Source organism: Entelurus aequoreus, linkage group LG04, assembly GCF_033978785.1.
Source record: "Entelurus aequoreus isolate RoL-2023_Sb linkage group LG04, RoL_Eaeq_v1.1, whole genome shotgun sequence".
Classification (NCBI taxonomy): domain Eukaryota; kingdom Metazoa; phylum Chordata; class Actinopteri; order Syngnathiformes; family Syngnathidae; genus Entelurus; species Entelurus aequoreus.
This window is the reverse complement of record NC_084734.1, coordinates 36,380,154-36,400,153: the sequence shown is the minus strand read 5'-3', so window position 1 is coordinate 36,400,153 and position 20,000 is coordinate 36,380,154. Positions and strand designations below refer to the sequence as shown.

General features: G+C 39.2%; 1 protein-coding gene across 2 annotated transcripts in view; it reads left to right on the top strand.

Annotated features, from left to right (window-relative positions):
* Positions 1-20,000, top strand: part of nbas (NBAS subunit of NRZ tethering complex) — a 377,112-nt gene that overhangs the window by 245,817 nt on the left and 111,295 nt on the right. For both annotated transcript variants that reach the window (XM_062044717.1, XM_062044716.1), the window contains exons 42-43: positions 5,930-6,153; positions 13,249-13,359. In XM_062044717.1, coding sequence (XP_061900701.1) covers positions 5,930-6,153; positions 13,249-13,359 — 335 coding nt within the window. The remainder of the gene's footprint in view (positions 1-5,929; positions 6,154-13,248; positions 13,360-20,000) is intronic.

Below are 20,000 nucleotides of genomic sequence, written 5' to 3'. Positions count from 1 at the left end.
GATTATAAGGCGCACCTTCAATGAATGGCCTATTTTAAAACTTTGTTTATATATAAGGCGCACTGCATTATAAGGCGCATAGAATAGACGCTACAGTAGAGGCTGGGGTTACGTTATGCATCCATTAGATCAGGGGCGTCAAACTCAAATACAGAGTGGGCCAAAATTTAAAACTGAACAAAGCTGCGGGCCAAGGTTGAACAAATTAACCTTTTAATAGGGACCCAAACAAGTTTTGCATTGAATATTGAACAAGCAGGGCTTATATACCTTTATAGTGACATGCAAAATCGTGTTTCAAATAATAATAATAATAATAAAAAAATATCAATGGCATATCAAATACAATTTAAATAAAAATTGAATGCCTCTTTTCTATTTGCAGCCTTCTGAGGTAAATATCAACATTAAATTTTTCCACAGGCTAATAAATTTGAAAGAAAAACAACAAAGAAGAAACCAACCATTCAGGACTTTAAACTGCTCAGTTTGCAACACACTGATCTAATCTGATGTGCCCAGGCCAGATACCTGCCATCTTTTCTTGGATGCTAGTTCATTAATGTCGGGGCTCAGGCTTTGAGCTGAGGCAACCTTCATTATCGAACGAAGGTGTTCATCAGTCATTATATCTCGTAGTCCACCCGGACCACAGTCTTGGGGGCGTGCCGCGGCGTGGACGTGCAGAGGTTTAGCTCCGACCTCGACTACAAGAAGGAGACCATCCTCGGCCTGGCGGAGTAAGTCATGCACGCATTCTGTATTACAGTTCATTTTAACAGTGGTCGGGTTCTTTTTAAAGTTTGCTTAATTGTTATTTAAGACCGTTTTCCGATTTTTCCCCCCTACTTTTTAAAGAAACCAATGATAACATGATAAAGGTAATTTAAAATAAGTTTTGCTTTTATTTGATCAAAAACTAGTTGTCTGAAGTGACACTGCATACAGTTCCGTGTATAATTTGGTATTTCAATTTTCTTTTCATAAAGGGATATTGAAAAAATAAATTTAATACAAAAAAATACAAAAAAGAAAATGAGAAACAAAGGGTTTTTCTTCTTTGGTTTTGAAAGGAAAAATGAAGATCCCCAGGAAACAAAAACGGAAATACAGACCAAAACGTATGGTTTCTCATAGTGTTTATTTTGAAAGTAAAAGTAGGGATACAACAGTACCCGTGTGTCTGGCTAAAATGTATTTGGAGCCCTACACATAAAAGATTTTAGACAAGGCCCAATGAGGTCTGACATCTGCATTTACAGATAGTTATGTGCACATATAATACAAAAGTTTGGGCAAAAAGGTCCTGCCTCTAAAATTACTACTTCCGGTTCCGGTGTTGGGATATGAAAACACATCTATTTTGGTTTTCTTTTTAGTTTCAGTTATGGAAGTAATTATGAGCAGTGCGGCAAACTATTTTTAATCAGAAAAAAAAAATGTTTTGACAATGCTTTGTGCAATTGTTTCAATTAAGAGAGTGGTGGATGAAAGTGAAATGTGTTGCTCATAATTAAGCAAGCTGCTTTGTGCATCCATTATATCTACAACCCACCAAATACTTCTCTGCATGCAACCATCATAATACAGCCACTTGATTGTGTTTCAAATCTGTTCTTTCATATTGGAATGTGATGAGGTGATACATTGTGTGTACATCATCTTTCAATAAGATACATCTGCTTGTGAAAGTCTGATAATCTAACAGGGCGCTTTTACATTTGAATTTTGCATATCATTAAACTTAAATCCTTTTAATTCATCAAATATTTTTATGCAGTACCAGAAGGAATCACGATTTTTAATCCATGACTTCCACCAGTTCAATTTCAGGGTACAATTTGAATCAGTGATTCTCAAATTGTAGTACATGCACCACTAGTGGTACCAGAGCTCTATCTCGTGGTATGCCAAAGAATCACTTGATTAAAGTGAAGTGTTTTATTTTGCTATATTCAAACACAATGTTAATGTTCAAAGTCAACTGTGTGTAATGTAATGTTACAGTGGCACAAAAATATTAAATAAACTTGCCAAATAGTTTTTAATGAATATGTAGGCCTACAACGCTACTGTATTTTTAAGTTTGTCATTATAGTGGTACTTGGTGAGCAAAGTTCTTTCTGGGGTGGTACTTGGTAAAAAGAAAGTTTGAGAACCACTGATTTAAACAATCAAAATCTATAGCTCTTAGTCCTCCATCTTTATAGTTTTTCACCACGTTGCCATTTTCTTATATAATGAGTCCTATTTCTCCAAATGAAATTAAAGTTGAGTTGTTTTTGTTTTTTTATTGTTCTAGTAGGTATGCAATGAGAATATGCAGAATGAGTACATCTGGATAAACTTTCCATTTTGGTTAAGTAAATACATCTAAGTATGACAAATCTCTTTGTTGCCATAAATGTAGCTTAGGTTTGCATTCTTTAATCTTATTTTCTCGTTTTTTTATTTTTAAGCTACTGTATTTTCTTGACTATAGAGCATGCCAGGATATTAACCACACTCACTAAATTTAAGGGGAAAAAAGTATTTTTCCATATATTAGCCGCATCGGACTAAAAACCGCAGAAATATACGCTGCGGAATGAGTTTTTACATAGAAATATTCTGTAAATGTTTATTTACATACCTTAATTGTTTCCAAATGGTGTCTGTAACACGGAAGTAAAAAGGTTGATCAAACAAAACAGAAGTAATTGTCACGGACCCATCTGCGAAAGCTAGCTTTTCAATCAGCTAAACAAATTTAATACTTACACAATGATGTCTTGGTGAATTTACTGAGGAATTTGTGAAGCTGAAACAATACAAAAAGAATGCCGTTGTAAATTAATAATACCAACACAGACACTCTTAAATGTGTTAGCATATTAGCTAATGCTAATGACGCTAGACTCATTACTTAATGCATGAAAACACTCCTACAAACATCACACATGGCCTATTTTAAAACTTTGTTTCTATATAAGGCGCACTGCATTATAAGGCGCATAGAATAGACGCTACAGTAGAGGCTGGGGTTACGTTATGCATCCATTAGATCAGGGGCGTCAAACTCAAATACAGAGTGGGCCAAAATTTAAAACTGAACAAAGCTGCGGGCCAAGGTTGAACAAATTAACCTTTTAATAGGGACCCAAACAAGTTTTGCATTGAATATTGAACAAGCAGGGCTTATATAACTTTATAGTGACATGCAAAATCGAGTTTCAAATAATAATAATAATTAAAAAATATCAATGGCATATCAAATACAATTTAAATGAAAATTGAATGCCTCTTTTCTATTTGCAGCCTTCTGAGGTAAATATCAACATTACATTTTTCCACAGGCTAATAAATTTGAAAATAAAATAACAAAGAATAAACCAACCATTCAGGACTTTAAACTGCTCAGTTTGCAACACACTGATCTAATCTGATGTGCCCAAGCCAGATACCTGCCATCTTTTCTTGGATGCTAGTTCATTAATGTCGGGGCTCAGGCTTTGAGCTGAGGCAACCTTCATTATCGAACGAAGGTGTTCATCAGTCATTATATCTCGTAGTCCACCCGGACCACAGTCTTGGGGGCGTGCCTTAAAGGCACTGCCTTTAACGTCCTCTACGAGCTGTCGTCACGTCCGCTTTTCATCCATTCTAACAACGTGCCGGCCCAGTCACAAGATCTGTTCGGCTTCTGTACGCACACACACGTGAATGCAACGCATACTTGATCAACAGCGATACAGGTTACACTGAGGGTGGAGGTATAAACAACTTTAACACTGTTAGAAATATACGCCACACTGTGAATCCACACCAAACAAGAATGACAAACACCGTAACACAACATAAACACAACAGAACAAATACCCAGAACCCTTTGCAGTACTAACTCTTCCGGGATGCTACAAAATACACCCCCGCTACCACCAAACCCGCTACCACTGATCGCCTTGAGTTTAAACTCTGCGTCGTAAGCGTGTCTCTTAATAGGAGCCATTTTTGGGTCTTTACATAAAGTTTAGGTCTCGCAACTACGGTAAGCAGCTGCCGACTTCATTTTCCCCCGTAGAAGAAGAAGCGCTGTGGTAAGCAGCCGCCGACTTCATTTTCCCCCGTAGAAGAAGAAGCGCTGTGGTAAGCAGCCGCCGACTTCATTTTCCCCCGTAGAAGAAGGAGCGCTTCTTCTTCTACGGTAAGCAGCCGCCGACTTCATTTTTGAAATGAAGTCGGCGGCTGCTTACCGTAGTTGCGAGACCTGTTGTGGCTCAATATTGGTCCATATATAAGGCGCACCGGATTATAAGGCGCACTGTCAGCTTTTGAGGAAATTTGAGGTTTTTAGGTGCGCCTTATAGTGCAGAAAATACGGTACTTTGTAGGGCTCATTCAGCCTCATGTCAAATGCTACTTCCGAGCTATGCAACACACACTAGCCTATACACTTACTGCCATTTAACCTCTTGGCATGCAAAATCTAATATATAATACTTGCAAATGAGACTCAGAAATGTTATAAGAAAACAAGATATAACAACTAGACAGCATAGTTATCACATTCAGCTGATTTTTAAATATGACATATTGTATATTAAATATAACATACAAAATTATATATTATTTATTAACACACATCATAGTACCTAAGAATGGTACCTTTTAGTACTGATATCGATTACCAGGTCCCGGGAATTGGTACCGTATTGGTTCAAATGTGAAAGATACCCATCCCTACGCGGGTTACACTTGTGCTGTTGTTTAGAATAAACTCCTTCGCAGTATTAATGCTGCCTGAGCGGGTTTCTTATTACAACATCGATTCAGTTGCTGTTGTGCTACTGTATGTACTTGTTTATAAATTACCATGTGGTCAAAGAGTTATATTTTTGGTCACTTTTGCATGTACTGCAAACCATTATTTAAGTAAAATGTTTAAATAACTTTCTCTTGCTTCCACTTAACCCTTTAGGTCAGACCTGGGCAATTATTTTGACTTGGGGGGCCAAATTTAGAGAAAAAAATATGTCTGGGGCCGGTATATCTGATTTTGAGGAATGTCTGATTGAATGCTAAAAACGTTATGACAGACCGCTTTAAAAAACGGAATTGAATTTTAAATTTTTTTACTGAATGACACACCCAGAATGTACATGTAAATAAAGAATGTGGGATTTACAATATTAACTAGGAACAATAAAACACTGAATAATGACAACATATGAACGTCACACCCCCTCTCGAGCGACATATTTTACAATCAAGCGAAACGCAACAAAAATGCAACAAACACAGCGAAATATGAACGCGAAGGGCAAAAAAAACAAAAAACACCTACAATCTGATACATCACTAAGCTTTAAGAACTTTGTTGTAAAAATCTCCTTCTGCGTCTGTCCCTGACACTCGCATTTCAGGCTTGCCGCTCTGGAAACACTCTGTGGAAACGCTCCCCACCCACACTGCTTGGTGCCTGTTCTGAGCTGCTGTGACTTAGATTACCATATTAACTAATTAGATTACCATAATAACTAATTAGATGACCATAGTAACTAACTAGATTACCATAGTAACTAGTATATCATGCAAAAGCGCAGATTCCAACCATTGAAATACTTTGTATGGTTCAAGACTTACGGTCATTTGAAAACATCACTGCACATCATAATGGCAGCTACAGTTTCCATCTTAAAAGTTTTTAGGAATGTCCTGGGCCTTAATTTGCCCAGGTCTGCTTTAGGTCATTTTTGTCATACGTGAATAGCGTACCATTAAAGCATGTCTACATGAAAACATTTATTTTCTGAATACAAGAAGGGCTTTGATTATTCTTATTCAGTTTATTTTGTCGTAATGTCCTAATTACAATTGCCCAACACAAAGAAGAACCACCTGCAAATAACCTTAATTATCAGCTCTGTAACAATACCTCTTCTTTCTTCAGGCTGACCCAAAGGAACTGATCCGCCTGGTCACCCAGCACGTTTCTTCGTATTCCGGTTGGCCAGAGGAGCTTGAGAGTTTGATCGCACAGCTTCACGCGTACAACGAGCGCCTGACCGACTTCACCCAGGCGCAGGTGTTACAGGGGCTGGGCCGCGGTGTGGACGTGCAGAGGTTTAGCTCCGACCTCGACTACAAGAAGGAGACCATCCTCGGCCTGGCGGAGTAAGTCATGCACGCATTCTGTATTACAGTTCATTTTAACAGTGGTCGGGTTCTTTTTAAAGTTTGCTTAATTGTTATTTAAGACCGTTTTCCGATTTTTCCCCCCTACTTTTTAAAGAAACCAATGATAACATGATAAAGGTAATTTAAAATAAGTTTTGCTTTTATTTGATCAAAAACTAGTTGTCTGAAGTGACACTGCATACAGTTCCGTGTATAATTTGGTATTTCAATTTTCTTTTCATAAAGGGATATTGAAAAAATAAATTTAATACAAAAAAATACAAAAAAGAAAATGAGAAACAAAGGGTTTTTCTTCTTTGGTTTTGAAAGGAAAAATGAAGATCCCCAGGAAACAAAAACGGAAATACAGACCAAAACGTATGGTTTCTCATAGTGTTTATTTTGAAAGTAAAAGTAGGGATACAACAGTACCCGTGTGTCTGGCTAAAATGTATTTGGAGCCCTACACATAAAAGATTTTAGACAAGGCCCAATGAGGTCTGACATCTGCATTTACAGATAGTTATGTGCACATATAATACAAAAGTTTGGGCAAAAAGGTCCTGCCTCTAAAATTACTACTTCCGGTTCCGGTGTTGGGATATGAAAACACATCTATTTTGGTTTTCTTTTTAGTTTCAGTTTCTGTTGACATATATGTAGATATTTCTGTTGAAGTCTTTGAACTTTGTCTCATATTAAAGTATTATTCTATTGAAAAAACAAATTAACTCTCAGAAAACAAACCTAGAAAATAAAATGAAAGAATACCAAACTAAGCTAAATTTATGGTAACAAAGAGATGTGTCAATATTTGGATGTATTTACTTAACCAATGGTATGGATACATATTGTTTGTGGTTTTAAAGTGGCTGTCTTTCACCTTAGGTGGTAATAGAAGAAAAAAACAAACATGTTTTTATTTTTCAAATTGTTTCTTTATCAAATGTAATAACAATATCATTATTATTTTGTTTGCCTGGATTAAAATGTACTGTGGGACATGATCTAATAATTAATTAGTGCATTAATGAATTGTTTAAGATTAGTTATGGAAGTAATTATGAGCAGTGCGGCAAACTATTTTTAATCAGAAAAAAAAAATGTTTTGACAATGCTTTGTGCAATTGTTTCAATTAAGAGAGTGGTGGATGAAAGTGAAATGTGTTGCTCATAATTAAGCAAGCTGCTTTGTGCATCCATTATATCTACAACCCACCAAATACTTCTCTGCATGCAACCATCATAATACAGCCACTTGATTGTGTTTCAAATCTGTTCTTTCATATTGGAATGTGATGAGGTGATACATTGTGTGTACATCATCTTTCAATAAGATACATCTGCTTGTGAAAGTCTGATAATCTAACAGGGCGCTTTTACATTTGAATTTTGCATATCATTAAACTTAAATCCTTTTAATTCATCAAATATTTTTATGCAGTACCAGAAGGAATCACGATTTTTAATCCATGACTTCCACCAGTTCAATTTCAGGGTACAATTTAAATCAGTGATTCTCAAATTGTAGTACATGCACCACTAGTGGTACCAGAGCTCCATCTCGTGGTATGCCAAAGAATCACTTGATTAAAGTGAAGTGTTTTATTTTGCTATATTCAAACACAATGTTAATGTTCAAAGTCAACTGTGTGTAATGTAATGTTACAGTGGCACAAAAATATTAAATAAACTTGCCAAATAGTTTTTAATGAATATGTAGGCCTACAACGCTGCTGTATTTTTAAGTTTGTCATTATGGTGGTACTTGGTGAGCAAAGTTCTTTCTGGGGTGGTACTTGGTAAAAAAAAGTTTGAGAACCACTGATTTAAACAATCAAAATCTATAGCTCTTAGTCCTCCATCTTTATAGTTTTTCACCACGTTGCCATTTTCTTATATAATGAGTCCTATTTCTCCAAATGAAATTAAAGTTGAGTTGTTTTTGTTTTTTTATTGTTCTAGTAGGTATGCAATGAGAATATGCAGAATAAGTACATCTGGATAAACTTTCCATTTTGGTTAAGTAAATACATCTAAGTATGACAAATCTCTTTGTTGCCATAAATGTAGCTTAGGTTGGCATTCTTTTAATCTTATTTTCTCGGTTTTTTATTTTTAAGCTACTGTATTTTCTTGACTATAGAGCACGCCAGGATATTAACCACACTCACTAAATTTAAGGGGAAAAAAGTATTTTTCCATATATTAGCCGCATCGGACTAAAAACCGCAGAAATATACGCTGCGGAATGAGTTTTTACATAGAAAAATTCTGTAAATGTTTATTTACATACCTTAATTGTTTCCAAATGGTGTCTGTAACACGGAAGTAAAAAGGTTGATCAAACAAAACAGAAGTAATTGTCACGGACCCATCTGCGAAAGCTAGCTTTTCAATCAGCTAAACAGATTTAATACTTACACAATGATGTCTTGGTGAATTTACTGAGGAATTTGTGAAGCTGAAACAATACAAAAAGAATGCCGTTGTAAATTAATAATACCAACACAGACACTCTTAAATGTGTTAGCATATTAGCTAATGCTAATGACGCTAGACTCATTACTTAATGCATGAAAACACTCCTACAAACCTCACACATGGGACGGTTTAGTAAGTACAAAAAGTTTTAGTTATACTGTAAAACTTACAAAAGTTGCTTGGAGTTATGAATGAAGACTCCATACGAGTATAAATGCTATGGATGGTTAGAAGACTGAATGGCAATTCTACATCCTGTTGAAAGCACTACAGGTAAATGGAAGGACACAAACTAGTCCAAAAGATGGTGCCATAGCACAAACACATTCTCAGAGTATTTACCGGTATTTAAAAAAAAAAAAAAAAAGTTTTTCACCCTCTATTATGGCTGTCAGCGAAGCAATATCCATAAATTAGTCGCACCGTCTTATAAGTAGCAGGGTTCAAAGTGTAGGAAAAAAGAAGCGGCTTATAGTCCGAAATTTACGATAGTTGTTTATGTTTTTAACAGGGGTTAAGTTATTTTTAAACTTGTGCGAGAGTTGAAATTAGAGTCATAAGAGGTGCATAATAAGCAACTTTTTTCAAGAGAATGTTTAAAGTGTTCTTACATTGTTTGTTTTTTTTTAACAGTGGGTAGCTTCTTTTCAGTTATGAATGTAAAACATTGTTTATGGTAACAGTTTGACAGATATATTCTAGTCCCATGATATCCTATGAAATAAAGACTTTTCACAAGAGTTGTACGGAATACCTCAGTACTAATAAAGTACCGTGGTACTAATGAATTAAAAAAGGTACTACACTGCCTTTGAAAAATAGTGGAATTTTTTTTTTTAATGGACATGGTGCACCGTGGTGACATTGCTGGTAGTAAGAATTGAGACGCATGTCGCGAGTCAACACACATACATAGCATTTGCAACCAGAAACAGCCTAGATACAGAATAAAATAGAATAGAATGTCTTTTATTGTCACTATACACAGGTACAATGAGATGAAAAGCAACTTCAGTATCAGTGCGACAGTCTACAAATACAGAAGAGGGAAAATTAACATATTTTAGCCTAAAAACTAATGATAAAGGTGGAGCTATCAACATTGAAGCACTGCTTTAAAACGTAGCTACCTAGCAGCTAACGTCAGTCTACATCAGATCTGGGCAAATTAAGGCACGGGGGCCGCATGAGGCCCGTTAAGCTTTTCAATCTGGCCCGTCGGACATTCCCAAAAAAATTTTTTTAGATCTTAAAGATGGAAACTGTAGCTACCATTATGATGTGCAGTGATATTTTCAAATGACCATACGTCTTCAACTATAGAAAGTATTTAAATGGTTGAAATCTGCGCTTTTGCATGATATACTAGTTACTATGCTCATCTAATTAGTTACTATGGTAATCTAATTAGTTACTATGGTAATCTAAGTCACAGTAGCTCAGACCAGGCACCAAGCAGTGTGGGTGGGGAGCGTTTCCACAGAGTGTTTCCAGAGCGGCCAGCCTGAAATGCGGGTGTCAGAGACAGATGCACAGGGAGATTTTTACAAGAAAGTTCTAAAGCTTAGATCATGATATATTGGATTTATCAGATCGTAGGTGGGGTTTTTTTACCCTTCGCTTTCATATTTTGCTTTTTTTTGCATTTTTGTTGCGTTTCGTTTGATTGTAAAAAATGTCGATCGAAAGGCGGTTTGACGTTCATATGTTGTCAATATTCTGTCATGTCTGTTTATCATGTTTTTGTTTTTGCCATGTGCTGTTTGTTTTTTTTGGACACTTTCTTAGTTCCTGGTTTCACTTCCTTGTTTGGTTTGGTTTCCATGGTCACCCATTAGTTTTCACCTGTCATGTCACGCACCTGTTTTACGTTTTGAGTCACGCACCTGTTTGTTCCAATCATGTCACTGTTATTTAAGTCTACCTTTGTTCATCACTCTGTTCACCCTCATGATCCATGCTGCTCTTCCTTTTGCCCCTCTTGTCATGTCAAGTAAGTTTTGATATTGTTCATAGTTTTTTGCCTTTGTGCTAGTGTTTTGTTTTCATAGTCTAGTTTTGTACTTCCGCCATTGTGCGCGCCTTTTGTTTTCATAGACCAGGAATTTTTTTTCAACTCTTTTTCTTTCGATCTCCCGCCCCCCAGGACTCAAGCCACGCCCAAGTCACAAACATTTTTTTTCTCCCCCACTCAATCCCAAGTGGGGAAGAATAAAAGACTTTTTGGACAACTTAAAGGGGAGGTTTCTGCCCCCCTCCTGACCTCCCTCCACCCACTCCAAAAAACGGTTCCAGACTGCGGGAAGCGCGTCTGGTATCCGCTCCTTGAGGGGGGGGCTAGGACTGGGAACTCTTCAGGTGGGGTGGCTCAGCTTCGACCTGCCAAGCCACAGCCCCCAGCTAGGCCACCTGCACCACGTCAAGTTCCACGCGGCCAAGCTCCGGTACCGGCTCCAAGCTCCGGTTCCGGCTACAAGCTGCCAAGCTCCGGTTCCGGCTCCACGCTGCCAAACTCCGGCTCCAAGCTGCCAAGCTCCGGTTCCGGCTCCAAGCTGCCAAGCTCCGGTTCCGGCTCTACGCTGCCAAGCTCCGGTTCCAGCTCCACGCGGCCAAGCTCCGGTACTGGCTCCACGCTGCCAAGCTCCGGTACCGGCTCCAAGCTCCGGTTCCGGCTACAAGCTGCCAAGCTCCGGTTCCGGCTCCACGCTGCCAAACTCCGGCTCCAAGCTGCCAAGCTCCGGTTCCGGCTCCAAGCTGCCAAGCTCCGGTTCCGGCTCTACGCTGCCAAGCTCCGGTTCCAGCTCCACGCTGCCAAGCTCCGGTACTAGACCCACGCCAAGACCAAGACCCACGCCAAGACCAAGACCCACGCCAAGACTGCCAAGAACAAGACCAAGACTGCCAAGACCAAGACCAAGACTGCCAAGACCAAGACCAAGACGACCAAGACCAAGACCAAAACCCACGCCGCCAAGACCAAGACCCACGCCGCCAAGACCAAGACCCACGCCACCAAGACCCACGCCGCCAAGACCAAGACCCACACTGCCAAGACCAACACCAAGACCAACACCAAGACCCACGCTGCCAAGACCAAGACCCACGCTGCCAGGTCACGCCACGCCAAGCTTTTCCGCCCGACGCACCACGCCAAGCTTCGTCATCTGCTACTGCCACGTCAACGAAGCGCCTGCCTTCTCGTCTGCCACGGATGTGGCCGCTGCCTGGTCGTCCGCCACGCCGGGTGCGCCCACCTTCTCGTCGGCCACGGGTGTGGCCCTTCCCGGGTCGTCCACCTCGCCTGCGGCGGCGGCGAGTGGAACGCCGCCGCCACATGACTATGCCTCGGTGGATTCGGGGCCACTTGGCCTGGCGACCCACCGCCATGTCCCCCTCCCACCCTCCCATGACTCTTGATCCTGTTTTGTGTTTTGTTTTTTGGACATCTGGGATCTGTCCGTAAGGGGGGGGTTCTGTCATGTCTGTTTATCATGTTTTTGTTTTGGCCATGTGCTGTTTGTTTTTTTTGGACACTTTCTTAGTTCCTGGTTTCACTTCCTTGTTTGGTTTGGTTTCCATGGTCACCCATTAGTTTTCACCTGTCATGTCACGCACCTGTTTTACGTTTTGAGTCACGCACCTGTTTGTTCCAATCATGTCACTGTTATTTAAGTCTACCTTTGTTCATCACTCTGTTCACCCTCATGATCCATGCTGCTCTTCCTTTTGCCCCTCTTGTCATGTCAAGTAAGTTTTGTTATTGTTCATAGTTTTTTGCCTTTGTGCTAGTGTTTTGTTTTCATAGTCTAGTTTTGTACTTCCGCCATTGTGCGCGCCTTTTGTTTTTATAGTCAAGTTTTTTTCCCTCCGCTGTGAGCGCTTTTTGTTTATCCCCTTTTGAGCCTTTTTTGAGTTAATATATTAAACATGTCCTCACCTTCATGCCACGTTTGGTCCAATTCCTTTGCACCACGGGAGAACAAACCACGCCACAGACCAAGTCTTGACATATTCAGTGTTTTATCGTTCATAGTTAATATTGTATATCCCCCATTCTTTATTTTCATGTACATTCTGGGTGTCTCACTCAGTTAAACATTTTTTTAATTCCATTCTGTTTTTTAAGGGCGGTCTGTGATAACATTTTTAGCTTTCAATCAGACATTATTGTGAGGTTTTGTATTAGTATTCCTAAAATATATATATATACCGGCCCACAGACACATTTTTTTTCTCTAAAGTTGGCCCCCCGAGGCAAAATAATTGCCCAGGCCTGGTCTACAGTGTTTTAGCTACTTCTAAATCACTAAACCTTGCCTCCATAGCGACAAATAAACTACGGTTAAAATGGGTGGATCTATATAAATATTGACTGTACGATACCAAGTACAAGAGCCGTATATATTCGATATTACAATGATTACACACTAATGAGATGTAACATGGTCATTATTCTCTTTCCTTAATGTTCCACTGTGTGTGTGTGTGTGTGTGTGTGTGTGTGTGTGTGTGTGTGTGTGTGTGTGTGTGTGTGTGTGTGTGTGTGTGTGTGTGTGTGTGTGTGTGTGTGTGTGTGTGTGTGTGTGTGTGTGTGTGTCTGTCTTTCAGGACGTTGGATGACAGCGTGTACGGCATCTCGATGTCGCTGGCAAAGCGCTACAGTGTTCCTCTGTGGGAGGTCCATATGACTCATCTGGAGTTCCTCTTCACAGACAGCGGGTACAAACACACACGCAAACACACACACACACACACACACACACACACACACACACACACACACACACACACACACACACACACACAGTTTATGCTGTTCTAACGTATGACCCTAATGTGGAGATGCTAGACACAACATTAGTGACACCGGCATAAGTGACATCCTACACAAAGATTGACAGCAAATACTGATTTAAAGTATACTGTATTAACTTAACTATCTATTCAATTGTAATGGAAGTATTTCACCAAGATAACTAGACAAGCACTTAGAGAGCGCAGACCTCTGCCATCTCCCAATAATGGGAAAGCTTTAAAAAAAAAAAACTGAACCCAGACGCTGATCCGGATCACTCCTAACATCTAATCACCTGTTCCTTATTCCATTTCTGACATTTCCTGAAAGATGATTGAAAATCCACTTGTAACTTTTTTAGGGTTGGGTATCGAGTATCGAGTATCGATTGGAACCGGGACTAACTTTCCGATATTCCCGGAATCGTTCAAAAGTTTAAATTTCGATTCCTATTTTCGATACCAGTCCGCCGACCGGAAAAAAATATGTCCGCCGAACCGGAAGAAGAAGCCGCTGAACACCAACGAAGAAGCGCCCACCGCCGGAAGTGTTAGCATAGCCGAGCGAGTCAGTCAAGCTCGAGCATGGATAGCGGGCGTCGGCGGTCGAAAGTGTGGCTTTACTTTACAAAAAAAAAATTAAATAACCGCGAAATAACAGAGCTCCATGTCCATCAAGAAACGAGTGGAGAGAGAGCTGCAGATGTACCAGGACGTTCCCCCGATACTTATGTCTGACGACCCTGCTGCATGGTGGTGGAACCAACAAAAGACTTATCCTTTGCTGTCATATCTCGCTTTCTCCTATTTATGCGTTCAAGCTTCTTCCACACCCAGCGAACGTGTATTTTCCACAGCAGGAGACAATATCTGTCCAGAACACTCACGCATCCTGCCTGAGAAGGCGGATATGGTCATTTTCCTAAACAAGAACTGTCTCTGATTTTATACTGTACCTGCTGCTAATCTGGACTGGGTTTTGCAAGTTGTTTCTTATTGTTTATTTGCTTTTCTGCACCAGGTTAGCCCATCAGTGGGAGCACGGTAACATTTTTAAGTACCTGCAGCATCATACACTTGTGTGTGTAAATGTGTTTTCATGAGGTTTTCAAAAATAAAGCTCTCTTGAGGAAAGTGTACCCCTGGGAAAATGTATTCATAATTTATAATATTTATATTTATATTCTAGTTGAAAACAGCCCTGAATTTATAGTAAAGTTCATAAAAAGTTAATAGAATTCAAATTTGATGGAGAATGTCAGACTATTTCATTCAGAAAGACTGTAGGTTAGCTAGCTCATTTAAAATATCCTAAACTTTTTTTTTACCCTGCCTCTTAAAAGAATCGGAATCGTGAATCGCCAGGAATCGGAATCGAAACAAAGAATCGGAATCGGAATCTTTCGAATTCAAACGATACCCAACCCTAAACTTTTTGCGTTATGTTGCTAACGAACCGACAAACAAACCCCAGTGAATATACAACCTCCTGGCAGAGGTAATTTATCAAAGGATACATTAAATCTGTCATGTCTGCGTGTGTTTGTCTGTCACTTCCAAACAGGCTGCAAGAGAGTTAACTCTTTGCGGAATAAAATGAATGGATTGAACCCTCTTGTTCTGGGCTGCTAGCATACACACACACACACAGCCTTGTGACGTAAACATAAGGTAACATAGTAGAAATTATCCGGTTCCCACCCAAAATCGAATCATTTATTCCTGATGTAATTTCTGAACTTACCTGAACGTTTAATCAAAATCCATACATAACCTTCTGACTTATGTTGCTTACAAACAAACAAATTACATATCCTCTTAGTGGAGGTAAAAATGTCAAAAATGCATGAGAGGTATTTGTTACACAATACGGTGATTATTGCTGTCGTGGTTTGCAGTGGTGTAGTAAAATGATCAAAATATCGCAAATAACTCACGTGAACTGAGAACGTTAACATGCTAATGTTTTATGCTATCTTTTTTTTTGCTAATTTTGTGTGTTTACACTTAAAAAGACCGCTTAGTGATGCTCTTCAACATTCAAATTATTCTAACAGTCATTCTACCACCATTTCAGTTTAGCTTCAGCATCGGGGCAATTACAAACCCCGTTTCCATATGAGTTGGGAAGTTGAATACAATGATTTGCAAATCATTTTCAATCCATATTCTGTTGAATATGCTACAAAGACAACATATTTGATGTTCAAACTGATAAACTTTTTTTTTTGTGCAAATAATCATTAACTTTAGAATTTGATGCCAGCAACACGTGACAAAGAAGTTGGGAAAGGTGGCAATAAATACTGATAAAGTTGAGGAATGCTCATCAAACACTTATGTGGAACATCCCACAGGTGAACAGGCAAATTGGGAACAGGTGGGTGCCATGATTAGGTATAAAAGTAGATTCCATGAAATGCTCAACCAGCTATTGCAAGGAATTTAGGGATTTCACCATCTACGGTCTGTAATATCATCAAAGGGTTCAGAGAATCTGGAGAAATCACTGCACGTAAGCAGCTAAGCCCGTGACCTTCGATACCTCAGGCTGTACTGCATCAACAAGCCACATCAGTGTGTAAAGGATATCACCACATGGGCTCAGGAACACTTCAGAAACCCACTGTCAGTAACTACAGTTGGTCGCTACATCTGTAAGTGCAAGTTAAAACTCTCCTATGCAAGGCGAAAACCGTTTATCAACAACACCCAGAAACGCCGTCGGCTTCGCTGGGCCTGAGCTCATCTAAGATGGACTGATACAAAGTGGAAAAGTGTTCTGTGGTCTGACGAGTCCACATTTCAAATTGTTTTTGGAAACTGTGGACGTCGTGTCCTCTGGAACAAAGAGGAAAAGAACCATCCGGATTGTTCTAGGCACAACGTTGAAAAGCCATCATGTGTGATGGTATGGGGGTGTATTATTGCCCAAGACATGGGTAACTTACACATCTGTGAAGACGCCATTAATGCTGAAAGGTACATACAGGTTTTGGAGCAACATATGTTGCCATCCAAGCAACGTTACCATGGACACCCCTGCTTATTTCAGCAAGACAATGCCAAGCCACGTGTTACATCAACGTGGCTTCATAGTAAAAGAGTGCGGGTACTACACTGGCCTGCCTGTAGTCCAGACCTGTCTCCCATTGAAAATGTTTGGCGCTTTATGAAGCCTAAAATACCACAACGGAGATCCCCGGACTGTTGAACAACTTAAGCTGTACATCAAGCAAGAATGGGAAAGAATTCCACCTGAGAAGCTTAAAAAATGTGTCTCCTCAGTTCCCAAACGTTTACTGAGTGTTGTTAAAAGGAAAGGCCATGTAACACAGTGGTGAACATGCCCTTTCCCAACTACTTTGGCACGTGTTGCAGTCATGAAATTCTAAGTTAATTATTATTTGCAAAAAAAAAATAAAGTTTATGAGTTTGAACATCAAATATCTTGTCTTTTTGTAGTGCATTGAATTGAATATGGTTTGAAAAGGATTTGCAAATCATTGTATTCCGTTTATATTTACATCTAACACAATGTCCCAACTCATATGGAAACGGGGTTTGTACATGCAATTCCGGTAAATTCTGGTTATATGTGTATTCCAAATTTTTATTTTATATATTTACATTTTATATGTGTTTTCTATTATTTGTTGGCATGAGCATGACAACATATTTGACACAAATATTAAACACAACTTTCTATGCAGTTTTACACTACTGCAAAGTACAACAAAAAATGAAGGCATTGTAATAAAATATTTTTTTAAACATTACATTTTTTTAAATTGTATTTTAAATATATATACATTTTTATATATTTTGTCTAGTGATCCGGTATTTCGTGACATGAGAGGGACAACATATTAGACAGAGCTCTGTGCAGTTTTTCACCACTGCAAATTACAATGAAAAATGCTTGTAAATGATTAATAATATTTATATGTAATATTTATTGTTATTTATTTTATTATATTTATTTTGTTTTTTATTGTTTTATTTTTACATATGTGTGTACGTGCGTTGAGTGTCTGTAAGTAATATGTAAGGTGATGGATGATAGAGGCAGGGTGTCCATGAGACTATAGTGTTAGTACACAATGATGAACATGTATGTGGACGTGTGTGTGTGTGTGTGTGTGTGTGTGTGTGTGTGTGTGTGTGTGTGCGTGTGCGTGTGCGTGTGCGCGTGCGTGCGTGCGTGCACGTTTTCTGCAGGGTCCTTCAGGGACATGAACCACAGCATCATTTATTGGCTTTCCTGCAACAGCCCGTAAAGCGTTGAAATGACTTCTCTTAGATGTGAGGGATGTCAGTAATTATTTGTCCTTTTGCTAATTGATCACATGCTGTATGTGCACGCCACACGCTCACAGGTCATTTAATTAGGTACACCCTCATGCCCAATAATATCCACCCTATACACAGATTACAACACTTCCAGCATGTCACTGCAAACCTAAAATGGATATTTGAACCATTGAGTCAATGGAAAACTATACTGCAGCTCTGTCCCGGTGGTTACACGGTTTAAGATTATACACCCGTGAAAGATTCCTTCAAAAGGGATACATGCTTAGGAAGACATAATTAAACTTCACACACAAGGAGGTGTTTTGCCAGAACACCAGTTCGAATTTTCGAGCAAACTTTATATACACAGTGTGAAGTCGCTTCTAAGGTGCTTATCCTCACCATCGTAGCTAGAAAATGAAATTCAAGTTATTTAGCTAAAATACGCTTCTTCCAAGTATCTTTGGAGGACTGGAGGAAAAAGAATGGCTAAGCATGCTATACACACACAATGAGCAGTACAACACAAGACGCTAACTGCTAATGCGTCAATATAAAGTAGGGGTGATTTATCCAGATCACTAGGCCTGGGCTGGTATTCGATAAGTCAATTAACAGACACTAAATGAAAATTAAGTCAGTAAGTTTTCCAGCGTCAATAAATCGCCATGTGAATGCTTCAAGAGCATTCACGCTGTTGGTCGCTTTCAGGACCTGCGAGTGTTTGTGCCATAGCGGAAAGATAAGAAGGGGGTGAATTATCTTGTCCTCATTAAGTTTCTTTAAATCTTTGTGCTGCCAGGCGGAGCCGCTGGCCCAATAGCATCACACAGTGCAGCTAAATGGTAAATGGTAAATGGGTCGTACTTGTATAGCGCTTTTCTACCTTTTTTAAGGAACTCAAAGCGCTTTGACACTATTTTCCACATTCACCCATTCACACACACACATTCACACACTGATGGCAGGAGCTGCCATGCACGGCGCTAACCAGACCCATCAGGAGCAAGGGTGAAGTGTCTTGCTCAAGGACACAACGGACGTGACTAGGATGGTAGAAGGTGGGGATTGAACCAGTAACCCTCAGATTGCTGGCACGGCCACTCTCCCAACTTCGCCACGCCGTCCCCACACATAGTTAGCATGTAGCAGCTAACGTAGACAAAATGATCACAAAACCAAATGCCACTGCACCAGATGAGACTACAGGGTTTTCCCTAGACTGCCAAGATACTTGCTGTGATGATATATTATATTTTTTGAAAAAGCATCAAAAATGTATACATACGTTTAAAAACGTCTGTTATTAATAATTAGTATTAAAATATACAGTACAGGCCAAAAGTTTGGATACACCTCCTCAATCAATGGGTTTTCTTTATTTTCATGACTATTTACATTGTAGATTGTCACTGAAGGCATCAAAACTATGAATGAACACGTGGAGTTATGTACTTAACAAAAAAAATTGAAATAACTGAAAACATGTTCTATGTTCTAGTTTCTTCAAAATAGCCACCCTTTGCTCTGATCACTGCTTTGCATACTCTTGGCATTCTCTCGATGAGCTTCAAGCACACCTGCGAAGTGAAAACCATTTCAGGTGACTACCTCTTGAAGCTCATTGAGAGAATGCCAAGAGTGTGCGAGAAAAATAGTTTATCAGTCAATCAATCAAAGTTTATGTATATAGCCCTTAATCACAAATGTCTCAAAGGGCTGCACAAGCCACAACGACCTCTTCGGCTCAGATCCCACATCAGGGCAAGAAAAAAACTTAACCCATTGTGCGTAATGAGAAACCTTGGGTGACCGGTGCAATGGATGCCGAATGTTGCTAATATATGTTAAACGTTCTGAAATCTCTTCAATAATGTTTTTTCTCGTTTTCATATCAATTTGGTTACATTCAGTTGAGGTCTTGGATTTAAATTTTGTCACAACATTGATTATTCCCTCTTTTGTCAGACCCTCGAGGAACATCAAGTTGGGATTTCTGTCTATAGTGTCATTCAAATCCTCAACTGACTCTGGATCTGGAATATTTTCCTCCAAATTTGGTCCAATGTTCACTAAATACTTAATTGAAGCTTTCAGCTACTTCATTCATATCGTCCATCCATCCATCCATTTTCTTTGTAATTTTTGACATTTCCGTCTGAGAAGTATTTAGGGTAATCCTTAGCACCATTTTTAATAATTCTATTTAGGATGCCCCATGTTGCAGCTGTATTGTTTTTGTTCTGGTCTAATAATTGACTGGGTTATTC